Source organism: Amphibalanus amphitrite, unplaced genomic scaffold, assembly GCF_019059575.1.
Source record: "Amphibalanus amphitrite isolate SeventyFive unplaced genomic scaffold, NRLGWU_Aamphi_draft 000444F_arrow, whole genome shotgun sequence".
NCBI lineage: Eukaryota > Metazoa > Arthropoda > Thecostraca > Balanomorpha > Balanidae > Amphibalanus > Amphibalanus amphitrite.
Genome location: NW_024881938.1, coordinates 330001 through 343287, shown reverse-complemented (window position 1 = coordinate 343287; position 13287 = coordinate 330001). Strand labels below are relative to the sequence as shown.

The window sequence follows — 13287 nt, the reverse complement described above, 5'->3', positions numbered from 1 at the left end:
AAATACCTAAGATGCCTCCCCAAATACCAGAAACAGCGCGCGTGCAATAACCCACACATACACTGCTGCCAGTGCGTGAAGGGCTGCGCGGAGAGGACAGTAAAAGAGAGGCGCTCGGTCGGTGTGGCACGCGCCAGCCGTCTGTCACGGTCTGTCAGCGTGGCCGGCAGTTTGTCTGTCAGCCGATCGGGACGTCTGTCAGGCCGTAGTCGTCGAGCTGGCCACTGCCACCGCGGCGTTTTTGCTGATCAGCCGGTTGTCTTCTATTTCCGTCACAATAGGCGCTATAAATCTGCATTTTTTGTCTCACAGTGCTAAGAGCTAATGAGGATTGCATAGCTGGCGCTAATTTATGTGGCCAGGCCTGGCGGCGCTGCCGCCGGCGGCGTCTAACAAGCTAATGAAGATACGCCGCAATGTGAGAAACGCACACAAGAAGCGCCGGTTGATTTTACTTTTTACGGCAAATTGGTGGCGCTCGCATTGTTTCTGTTTCGTGGGACAGCTGCGTTTAGCGGAGAGAAAAACCAGGCCTATTGGTTAATTTACTCTCTTGTTAGGACGTTTGGGCAAAGTTTTTGTGCAAACTGTGTGAGGATTGTTGAAGTAACTCAGTGCTGCTTAGTCAGATCTCTGTCGAAGCTGTCACGATAAGTATTTTGCTTTGTCAGAATTTTGTAACAAGAAAACGAACATCAGCCTTTTGACCGAATACACGGATTCTTTACCGTTTTGTAGCGGGTTTAACGTTTATTTGTACAGTGTTTTTGCGTTTTGGCATGATCCTTAGATGCACTTACGGCAAAAGTTCGGTGAAAAAAGACCTTGGTTTTTACCTTTTTCCCTGCTGTTCTGTGTTTGGTTACCCGACAATTTCCGTCATTGGCGAACATATTGAAAAATTAAATAGTCTTATAATATACTAACGACTTTCGTCACTCAAGCATTAGCTATAGATGGTCCTGAACATACAAAAATGGTCATATTCTTCATGTCGAAACAATATCAATGTAAACGCCATTGAATGCGTGAAAATATAAATGTACCTGGAACATATGAGACACATAAATTTCGTCTCTCAAATTGATCATTCTGATTAAACTTCTTTTCCCACTTACTATTATTCGAAATTTGTAATTACGGCTGCCCATGGAACGTAAATTTTTATCGATCACACGCGATGGTAAACGGTAAACGCACACCAAACTGTTTTCAGCTGAAAGTCATCAGACGTGCCCCTGACAACTCATTTACCCACCTCGCCGGATCGGCATGCTCGGGCCGCGCGCTCTGCGCCTCTCACCATCAGCACCGTGTCACCAACGCACGCCCTTCCCTACACCCCCCCCCCCCTCACCGGACACACCGCACACCTCTCAGCTATTCACAAAATGTGTCCCTAGCTGACCATGGCCCGCGAACACCCGCACACCAGCTATTCACAAAATGTGCGCCTCTGACACCTCAGTGGATGCCGTAGTCCGGGGCGAGATCGCGGTGTTTCTGCCCCGGTGGGAGGCCGAACGGTCTCTGAGAGTCTATACAACACGGTTATAAGAGGTTTGAGTGTCCAAAGTGACCACTTGGGGGTGTCGATTCGGGTGTCAACTGGTGGATGTCTTGGATGCCATAGACACGCGCTGTGGATGCCGTGAATGATGAGCGATCGTGGACGGAGTTGGTCTTTTAGTGCACCAGCACGTAGATGTCATCATGAGGTTGCCACTTCAACCACTCTGGTCATGCATAAAATGCTTGAATTTGGTGGTGACGGGGAAAGGGAATGAAGATTCGCTGGTGTTAGTGTTTGGCTAGCGATATAATCCTTGATATGACGAGGTGATAGGCAATGACATTTTTCATCTTAGACTGAACTTCTAATGTCCAAAATTAGCAGCATGCTTATTAAAAGTGATATGATCTGAAAATGTCTCAATCCTGGGACATTGCCAGCTTATCACTTTGTTCAGACCTGACAGCAGGTGATGCCAAAGTTACTTCGTTTCAATCCCCGCTGCCAATTTTTAGACATAGTTGCCAACTCTGTCAGGGCACTGCTGCTAATACTTGTAGAACATACTTTGTACGCTCGCTGAACTACGGCCTTTCATTATTTTCCATGAAACGTCTACCAGGCAATATAACCAAACTTCAGCTAAAAATGTCCTGTACTTCTCATAAAGTTGAACGAAGGATGAATTCAGGCAACTCTTATAACAATCTTAGCTCCAGAATTGACATCAGACGGAATCCCAGCCATCAGGCCGACGGATAAAAAGTTAATTAAATTACCTCCTGCATGGAGCTATTGCTTAACGCATATTTTGGTGCCCCATGCCACTGTTCTCTCTCAGGAAGTCATCAACGCAGTGGCATTACAAAACCAGCGGAATCCAACTCATTCCTATTCATTCTTCGCACTGGGGAGTGCGCGCCGCATGCGTGGGGTGAAAATATCCGTCTCGAGCGGAAGCTTTCCCTCCAGCGCTGCTAGTCGCTCCCACGGTGGCGGCGACTCGCTGAGACGGCCCTCGCTCGCAGTGATTGACAGAGGTGCTCATGTCCGGTGACCGGCCCGGTCGGGAGGCGGTTCGCAGAGCCGTCTGACCCGCCCCCGTCTTCGGCTCCGGCCGGGTGCGCCGTGACTTGACCCGACCCGGTCGGACCGGACTGCATGTGCCCAAACATGTCGCCGGTTTTGCCGCCGGCCGTCCGACCACATTGCAGCGATGCCGTTGCCGACGGCGGCGGTCGACGTTCCCACGCCGGCCGCCGCCGCCGCCGGCGACGCTCACTTTACGGCCGCCTTCCCGCATCGGAGATTCCGTCCACCTGCCCAGAATGCGTCCAATTCCTGTGTGTGAGAACGTCTCCGGATCCGGCGATTCCCACGTCTCGGGCGGGACGAGCCATTTCGGAGTTTCGGCGGCATTTCGGAGAGACAGCGGCGGCGACGGCCGTGAGTCGTGTTTCGGTCAGCGCCGCGTTATCGTGCCGCCATCTCGGGCGGACCGGGGCAGACGGCGCCGCGGGGCTCGGCTGGCGCCCGACCAGCCGGCCAAACGACGGCGGCCGCTCTCTTACACACTCGGTTTGTTATTTACCGAGCGTCCACCAGGAGCGGTAAGGGATTGAGGAACCAAAATAGAAGAAGAATACGGCGCCGCGCGCGCTCGGGCGCCGCCGGCTTTCATGTGGCCTTCCGAGACGCGGAGTGGCCGGGACGCCGTCTGACCCGGGCCAGGTCACGCTCGATGGCAAGCCGCGCCAGGCCGTGACGCCGACATTGTCTCGGCGGAGCGGCACGTCGGGCCAGTGACGTCACAACTCAGACGCTCGGGGAAGGGTCGTCTGGAATGCGCTTTGACTCCGGCCGAGCTTTATGAAGTGCGAGGTTTGTTTCGTTATTTTTATTTCTTATTCTGTCGGGTACTCGTAAATATACTAAGAAAAGAATTTGATTTCAACGTTTTATCTACGTTTTCCATTAATGTAAAAGCTATTTCCAGTGCAGATAGTGAAGCTGACTGCTGGCAAGCGCCATAGGAATGTTATCTTTTGAAATGCGACCTCAATACACTACCTACCCTTATTGCGAGCTGGCTTGCTCGTTGGCCGGGTCATTTATCGCAACAGCCCCGAAAACACTACTGGAACATTTCGCGGGTGAGTGAATGTAACAGTCTGGAAAATGTATCATGGATTTTCTTTCATGAATTACAGCGGAGCTTTTAGCAGCCAAGAACATGCTATGTAATGTTGAGTGCATGTTATAAGTAAAGAAGCGTAAATGCATCTCCAAAATAAACTCAGCTCCGCCTAACCAAAGCCTTTAACTGCATGACAAAAGACAGCCAAAACAAAAGCAAATTGAAAGAGAGCCTGGCAAACGATGAATACCTACGTATAGACAGAAAGTTTGCTATCACGCGATTTAAAACTGTATCGTATAACAAGCAGGCCGCAGGGAATTGTCCTGGAAATAGGCATCCAATATTTCTCCTTAGGACCAACGCCATATATATAGGCTTAGGACTGTAACGTTTCTGTGGATTGCATAGACCCGTATCGAGCGTTTCATCCACTTCATGGAGCATCGCCCGACGTCCTGGGTAAAAATAACCTCTCAAAACGAAAAGGGCTTGCTACAGCTGCTTGACAGGGCCCTGCCATGATTTTCATGTAGATCCATTCCGCTTTTATTATTTGCAATGCAGATAACTTTTCTTCTTGAGAAACAGCGTGCACTGTAAATTTAACTGCAGATACTTTTTTCGCCTTTTTTGTTGTCCCTCTAAAGTTTGAAGTGTGCGATGTGCGCCCGTCTGGCTTCTGACGATGAAAAATGTCCTTGCATAGCCTTAATAAAGAAAAACCAAAACCGCCAAAAGCTTCATATTTTGCAGCATTTATTTCCATTCTAGCTAAATGATCAATCGAACATGATAAAACACAACTTGAATACGTATCTATAATTGTTCAGTTCATGCCGCCTCTCCCACAGCACAAATAATAAATACTTAACACTGACAGAGCGCATCTCACACCACGCAGAGCGCGTCGGAGCTTCTCAGCGAGACAGATCAGAGAGCACCCAACTCCATGGCGTCAACGACAGGCGCACGTCCAAATGACTAACCACCGATACATTGTACATCGAAACACCGCTCACGGTGACCTGAATGAAGCTCACAATTAGGTGCCAGTGTGCTGTGATGGACATGATAAGCTGCAGACAGGTGATTTCTACAAAATCATCTCCATTCAGAACATAGCACCATCTTTCATCCAGCTATCGAACATCGGTCAACTCTCGAAACCTTCTCTGTTCGACAACACACGTGATGAAACAAAACATCCAAACAGCAACATGAACAACGTGTCGGCAGCGTACAGAAAACGTACGGCAGCGATCCTCAGCACACACATCTCGCGGCGCCAAGGCACTGGACTGGGTTCCCGCACCGGCCGGCGGCCGGCGTGCGGCGGACGGGGCTGACCCAGCCGGCCGCCATTTTGATTTGAATGCCAGGTGAGCTAAGCCACCGGTGCGGGGTCTTGATGGGACCGCGGCGCCGGAGCTCTACAGCCAGTAGGAGTCTTTGCCGCCGGCTGCCGCGTGCAGGGACGACTCCAGACCTGCCGGACGATACGGATGAGATGGGTAAGCATTATAAAAGCGGAGGTGAGGGACACATGGATGCTCCCCTACTGTTAAGTGTAGGCAAAAGAGCGTGGAAAAAAGAGAAAAGGCAAGTTATGTAAAAACGAGACACTGCATAAAATTCCAGTGAGTCACGGAGCAGAGCAGATTGGTGCATTGTACTTATTGAAAGCTCATTCATCAGTAAACAATTACTTTGCACCGACAATTTACTTCTGAATAGGCCGCATTTTGCTCTGAAAAGTGTTCCATTATTGACTGAAGCATTTTCAAATTAGCTAGGCACATGAAACAAGACCTTGCGCGTCACCTGACAGACAACTACCTACTAAATAATGAGCCACTCAGTGCTCTCCACCGCCACTACCAGCCCGATCAATGTCCGACCCTCAGGCCTCATTCACCTGTCAAACCATTGCCATATCCCACCGCGCCGGCCCCGAAGCCCGGGTCCAGCGGGTGTGCGTGTGGGTGCGCGTGTGGGTGCGGGTGCGGGTGTGCACCCAGCTCGGGAGGAACATCTGAGTAGCCCCGGGCGGCGCCCCATTCACTCTTGGTTGACTGTCCGGCGGTGGGTAGCCGAGAGCCGGATGGGAACAACAGGGGGCCGTAGCCGTTGAAGCGCGCGGCGGCGGCGGCGGCTACGCCGGCCGTGCTGCTGCCGTAGCCGGCCAGGTCACGCGCAGGGTACCCCGCTGCCTGCGTGGCCAGCGCGTAGTGCCACGGGTCCGCTGAGAGGGGAGAGGAGAAGTGTGTTATTCGGCGGTGCGTGGTTGGTACACACGGCCTTGATTTCGCTATGGAGGCAAAGACGACTCAGAATTTTGTTTTGGGCATGTAAAAAAGCAGGCAAGAGTTTGGCTACGGATATCACAAGTATTTCCTACGCAGTCCGTGACCATTAACGACTTCAGAAGGTAATGATTCTACTCACGGCAAAACATTGTACAGAGCGTTACCTATCTTACGGCATTTTGCTAAATATATATATATATATATATATATATATATATATATATATATATATATATATATATATATATATATAATACAGCACGCATAGAAAACAAGCTGATATAATTCGTTGCGCTTTTTGCCTCTACCTTCGGGCTCTGCCTCGACTCAACTCAAACACCCACCAGATTGATGCAGGCCGTGTAGTGCTGACGAGTGGTACGGGTCGCTGTAGAGGTCGTGACCCCCGCCGTGACCTATTGATGTCGCCGTGGATCGACTGTGGTAGCCGCTGTTCCAGAAAGACGCCGGTAAATTCCGCTGAGTCATCGGCAAATTGTCTGAAAGAAATAGAAGCAGAAAGTGGTGTTAGCAAACAACACCTCTAATGCACAGTCACAGTCAATACTGGGGAGATCGCATCGCATCTGTCATGGCGATATACAACTAGCAGGGTGATATTTAGGTAACTAGCAGGAAAGCCATGTAGCGCTCATCGTCGTTTTGAGAAATTATTTTGGATTTCTGCCACATTGTCCGTCAATACTTCACATCCTGGACGTCAATCGTCACATACAGACAAGAGACAACCAAGTAACTAATAACTATCTTAGACCTAGTTTTTTTCCTCGTCGAGTCCGTCAGTAATCGTTCCCAACAACTCGCAGGACGCAGATATAACGCAGAATCCACATACCAAGGCTACAATTCCGCAGTGCGCACGCTATAACTGCGATATCGGGATATTGCCATCGCCATTTTGTGGGCGCCCACCTCCACTGCAGTCATCAATCATTGCGATAGATAGCCCCTCGGCGCGCCGGAATACCGACGCCATTTTCTCTGAGCTCTAATCCCCTGGGGCAATAAACCACTTGAGCCGGCACTAGACAGCCATTCGGCGCCGACTGGGCCGACTCAGGTCCTACGAAATCGACCGGCCCGCGCGGCAGATAATTGCGGTGGTTTTCCGTTACCACGAACAGAGACAGAAATTGATGAGAGGGTCACATAGGAATTGACGGGTGGAATATGACTGAGCTAAATCGAGGGGAAATTCAGAAAATGGAAGGAAGCAAAGAAACAGCAACGAGCATTACCAGACGTGCCAGGCAACTACTATGACACATTGCTGAGAAAATTATGTACAGAAATGGCATTACGGGTACCCAAAATTAGTTCAGGCCCAAATCCGAGGCTCGCTCCACGGAGTAAATACATGGGGAGGCCGTGCGGCTGTGTGGGGACGACACGCGTGTGTGTTTGCGGCCGGAGTCTGACTGGGGTGGGTGTCTGGTTTGAACGAGTCCGGGGAAGCGGGGAGGGCCGCGGAGGGGAGCGCTCCCGCCTCGCGCACCCCGGGCCCGACCCTGATGGATGGCCCAGCCCACATGTGTCCGGGACATGGCCTCCCCGCGGCAGACGCATGATCTACTGTCCCGGCCTGGTCCCGGCTGGGACGACAGCTCTCCTCCCTCCCCTCGCAGCCCGACCCTTATGACACCGCTCAGCACACGCAGTTCTGGGGAAGGTACAGAGAAGCAGCATGTCGGGAGCAGTATTGGGGGCAACATCGGGAGCAGCGGCAGATGCCGGCAAGGATTAGGGTTAGGAGAAGCCTCATAAGTTGGCCATTCAGGTGGGCCTTCAACGTAATACATAGTTTTTTTTCGTTTTACAGCCCGCTCAATCGCGCGTTTGAACTTAAAATTAGCCAGAGTGGGCAATAGAGGACGTGGTTTCTCCGGCAAAATTCTGTACGTTTTACTGTCGGGAACAGTGGTGACTGGTGAGTCTGATTTTTTCATTTTGTGGCAGAACGTAAAATACTTATCAAAATGCGGAGATACAACCGACAAAATTGTGCCAGTGCCTACGAGCAATACAAAAGATATTTTGTAATAGACTAAAGGCACGTGAAGGCACTGCATGCCAGCGAATTACAGAGAACAGTTGTCAAATTGAAGCAACAAAGGATATGGTGACTAACAGGTAACGGCAAAGCTGAACTGAAATCACGAAATGATCTCAGTACCCCGGACTGATTTTAAAATGCTTCCTCTGACAAATGAGTTTAACCTAACGAGAAATACCTGTGGTCTCTTGCGGTAACGTTGTAGTGTATGATCGCGTTTGGCAATTAAATGTTCATTACGCTTGTGCATGCGAACAACCTGTAGGTACTAATCCATGGATTTAATCCATTTTTCTGCTTTGTACACGGGGTGTTACGAGAACGGAATATTAAATAGAAGGTGGAGTCGATCGTCATTCATCGTAGGCTTCAAAACACCTGTCTTCATTCAGCCGATTTATAAGCTGACCTGACATGGATGTGTCGCAAATCTTTGTCACCGACAACGACCACTTTATGGCAAATGTCATCTTATATGGTATACAATTATAACATGGAACGCCAATGCTTCAAACAGCTCGAAATCGCAGACTAGAAGCAATTTGACGCTAATCCCGTTCCTTGCGTCAGAACGAAGCGTGTTTGTGTGCTTTATGGACCATGGAAATGTTTGTCTGCATATGTCAGGTAGCTGGTCTGCCTGTCCAACTGAGTACCTATTTATCCGCACCTTACTTCATCGTCTTCTGCAGCAATTGCTCGTCCGTCTGTCCGTCTATATTGTATGTCTTGTCAGCCCGTATTATCTTTCTTGTATGTCCATCTTGTCTGTTTGCCTGATTGTCTGTCCGCCTGTCCGCCTGTCCGTTTGTCAGCCAGGCTGCTCAACTGTCCCTCTGTCTATCTATCTGCTCGTCTTATCTGTCTTGTCAGTTCGTCTCACCGTCTATCTCCCTGTCTTGTCCGTCTATCCGTCTGTCCGTCAACCTGTTTCACTGTCCGTCTGTCCGTCAGTCTGTCCGTCTGTCAGACCATTCCACTGTCCGTCTGTCTACCCGTCTGCCCGTCTTATCTGTCTTGTCTATCCGTCCGTCTGTCCGTTTGTCCGCCTGTCCGTCTGTCAGTCAGACTGTTCCGATGTTCGTCTATCCGTCTGTCAGTCAGACTGTTCCGAAGTTCGTCTATCCGTCTGTCTTGTCCGTCCGCCCGTCTGTCCGTCTGTCCTGTCCGTCTGTCCGTCAGCCTGTTCCACGTGCCACCGCGCCGCCGAGCGGTGAGATTAAACGGCGCCGCTCCTCTCCCATGGCCTGCAACGGCAGCGCTCCGAGATCAAAGAGGCCGCCGGCGCCGACCACTGCCGTCGTATGAGTCACGCCCCCTGCAGACCGGCTACCGTGCGCGGCACAGAGGACGCGACGAGTTCCACCGCCCACGGCGGAGGGGGGGGGGGGGGGGCTGGGGCGGGGTCAGGAGTGGGGTCACATGTTTCACAGGTCGCGACCTTGCCCGGGAATACGAGTCTCGACCTTGCCTCGTAGTCTCGAAATCGGTTAGGTGGATCGATGTAGGCAGAATTAAATTAATACTTGTCGTTATAGAGGCGTATCCGTTCAACTGACAATATTTACGATTGTATTGGATATCTGCGTTGTTGGATGGCAGATCAGCCAACTAATTAGCTCAGACGAATGCAAAAGACACTCAAAAGTCAAGTATCTCAGTGTTTGGATACAATAACAGCTGGATAATCTGACAGCAGAAAACTGGTAAAGTAGCCGAATATTTGGACGGACGACCGGCCTGTCTGTAAGCAAGACGTCCGCCCGCCTGACAGCGCCGGCAGCCCCTGCCCGTTGACTGGCTCGCTTGTCGCTATGCTGGGCAGATAGACACCAGGAATGCGGCTACAAAGCAAGCTTCGCGACGGCACTCCACCGTCCACCGTCCACCATCCGCCGCGCATCTAGCGACAAACCTTACCCATCGCCTGTTGTCTGTCGCCAAGCAACTAGCGTAGAACCTTCGGCGGGCGCCGCTACTAGTCCCAGCGAAAGGTCACGTCACCGACCATGTGCTCTTGCCCTGTCCTACGCCAGCCGTCCGCAGGAAGTTGCCTGTCGACTGCCGCTGACCGTCAATTATTACAACTATGCCACGACGCGCCGGGCAGCGCATAGCACACATGGGCCGACGGCTGTTACCGCTACCAGTTTTTGTCAGCCAGTGACAATTCTCAAAATGCTCGGCGTAGTTTTGACGGCGACGAAGTCAATGGCGCACGACGGGGGCAATTAGCGTGCCGGCATTACCGCAAATCTGCCACTGAAGGCTCGGGAGGAGCGGGAGCGGGCAGTGAACCCAGCCAGCAATTCGTCCGGGATGCGGTTGGGGACGGTCGGGATAGGCTCCGGATGTCCCGACTTGTCCCTACCGGGTTGGGTAGGCTTGGGTTGTCCCAATCGATACCGGACCTCGATGGCCGGCGGTAGGGGCGACTCGGAATTTCCGGACCGCATGTTTAATCGGTTGGGACGCGGTACGGATAGCCCAATCGAATCCCATGTTAAGACAGGCTTGTGATTTACGTTGTTATCCCAACCGATCTGAGAAGGCGCTTCGGGCACCATATCCGGTGGCCCAGAAAGCCTGGAAAAGCAATCAGATGGGCCGCGTGCAGGCAGACGCGTCCTCTGAGCGCAGCGGCCAGTCTAGCTGCCGCGTTGGTCAAGTGTCGATCCCTCCATAGAGCTGCTGCCTTAGGATATTGCTTTTGAACTGGCTCTAGCAAGCGGTCGGTTCAACTGTTGTCGTTGCAGGGAAATCAGTCCGTCTTTGAGAACAGGGTGAGTATAGTGCACACTTCATCCGTGATGTAGGGAGCGGGAAAGCTATAGGTAATATAAATTTTATGTTCGTTGTGGTTGTACGGCATGTGAATTACACTCGTGCTGTCGCATGTTTGATCAGTTATCATGGACAGAAGATGTTTGGTCTCATTGTCCAGTGTCGTTGGTTGCATTGAAGGCTTGAAACCTGAATTACCAGGCATACCATGTGAAATGTCAGATGTGGGTTATTTCTTAGTGATTTTTAGTGTGTCCCAGACTTTGATTAATTACCTCTTGGTCATTTTCAGATGCTCTCTTCGCACAGTGGTGAACCGCCCGACCAGATGCCAGCCGTCTACATAGTTTCGCGGTGGCTCTCTGAAGCCCGTGACGGCACACGGACACACTGTCCGCAGAGGAGCCGACACGAACAAGGCGCAGGCCTGCTAAAATGACTGTGAACACCGGAAGTGAGTTCGCTGTGCCAGCGCCTTGCAGCGGCGCTAAGATGTTGGCTGACGCCACGAATGTGCTGGCCAGGCTGTGAATTTGTAAAAATTTGACCTGTGTGCAACCAGTAAATTTGTGAATATATTTCAGTGTCCAATGTAATTCATTTTGTCGTGCAGGCATTATAAAGGTTGAATTGGAGAATAATGAAGAGGCGAGGGGATGCGGTGGCGCAAGCAAAGTGGTCGCATCTGCATAACAGCAATCTGCGGTTATAAGACTGCGGTTAATATGCCAGATACCTGCGGTATTCCCGAACCGGCCGTGCGGGCCGAGTTGGGACATCCCGATCGGGATCGGAGTGCATCGCTTGTTAAAATGCCATAAGGCGGTTCGGATGCGTGCGGGATTTCCGAACCGGTTGTGCGGGGAGATTTGGGGAATCCCGATCGGGATCGGAGTTAAGCGCTTGTTAAAACGTCATAAGGCGGTCCGGATACGTGCGGGATCTCCCAACCGACCGTGCGGGGTAGGTTGGGATATCCGGACCGTTCCAGCCCGTACAAAGTGTCTCATTTCCCAATGCTGTCCCACTCCGGTCCCGATCGGGGTGGTGCGGGCTGAGTCCGAAAAACCCGATCGGGAACGGAGTGGGATTGCTGGCTGGGGAAGGTGCGAGAGAAGGTCAAGTATTTGTACAGATGATAAACAAACGGTAGAAGGGGCTATTTACTGAGCACTTTAGCATTAGTTGTAGACCGTTCTTGTTATGTAACGGTGAATATCAAGGAATTTGGCCTGAGACCTTGAATTACTGTAATCAATGTTGTTAGCCATAAAGGGTATTCCTAAGAATGGCAAATGGGTCATCATGTTACCTAGTTACGAGCATTTGCGGAAAGAAAGAAAGCATTATTAAACTTATGCCATCAAATGCAATGACACCCAACACTCACAGGTCACAGTCGTGGGTCGTCACTGTATGAACACGTAGTTGTGGATACCACATTTCATGTAAGAACTCGTTTAATGTCTATTGCGAATAGTGAAAAGCACAATTAACCCGCGCGGGGCTGGTGTCTTTAGCCGAACGCGCGGGGCTGGGGGGGGGGGGTGTAAATTTTACCCCCCCCCCCTGTTATCTCCCGAACTAATGGTCCGATTTGGAAAATTCAAACGCCAATCGAAAGATCTCATCACGAACAACTAAAAACATGTACTTAATTTAAAGTTTGAGGTCAAGGTCAAGGTCAGGTCAAGGGTACAAATTGCAAGTTTCTACAGTATCGGCCTTGCACCGTAGTTGCCGAAGAATGGAGTCATGGACTGAGACTGATTGCCCAAAACGTGTTCTTAGGCTACCAAGACAATATTCATTGCATACAATACCATTCAAAGGTCAAGGTCAAGGTCAGGTCAGGTCAGGTCAGGTCACCAAAAACAAAATATAGAAAGGGCATGTGCGACACATGTTTTATGGGTCATTTTATTCATAGAATTCAATAGGCACACTCAATAAGTGATATGGACCACCTCTGGATGAATTTCAGGTCAAGGTCAGGTCAAGGTCAGGTCAAGTGAGGTCAAATTTTGAAGTTGGTTGTTAAGGCCTAAAAAGGTGTCTATCTGATGTAGGTTTTCACGGCGAATCGAATGGTGCTATTTTTGTTTCTGTACGAGGTCTAGAACTTCAAATAAATATTAAAAAAAAAAATTGTGTGTCGTCACGTCATAAAATTTGAAATAACTCCCACATTTTTGAACCAATGCTTTTGAAAATTGATATGTAGGTGCACATAGACCACTTCTCTGACATATATTCCGGTTTTCTCGATACACTCAAAATTTTGGATTTTATAATTATTTTCCCAAAAAAGTCAGTTTTTTGGAAAAATTTGGGCCAAAATCCAAAATTTTCAAAAAACCGAGATAGCCATTTGATAGACAAAGTAGAATCACGTATAACCTTTTTGCTACGTCTTGATTCCCTTAAAAATGAAGATGTTAGCGGCGTTTGAAATTTTGCCGTTTTTGAG

At 50.2% G+C, this 13287-nt stretch overlaps 1 protein-coding gene across 2 annotated transcripts in view; it reads right to left on the bottom strand.

Moving 5' to 3' along the window:
• Positions 1 to 4392: 4392 nt before the first annotated feature.
• LOC122391551 (transcription cofactor vestigial-like protein 2) overlaps positions 4393 to 13287 on the bottom strand; it is a 22869-nt gene continuing 13974 nt past the window's right edge. For both annotated transcript variants that reach the window (XM_043385590.1, XM_043385592.1), the window contains exons 3-5: positions 6304 to 6459; positions 5569 to 5895; positions 4393 to 5139 (exon numbers count right to left, since the gene is read on the bottom strand). In XM_043385590.1, coding sequence (XP_043241525.1) covers positions 5084 to 5139; positions 5569 to 5895; positions 6304 to 6459 — 539 coding nt within the window. In that variant the 3' untranslated portion in view covers positions 4393 to 5083. The remainder of the gene's footprint in view (positions 5140 to 5568; positions 5896 to 6303; positions 6460 to 13287) is intronic.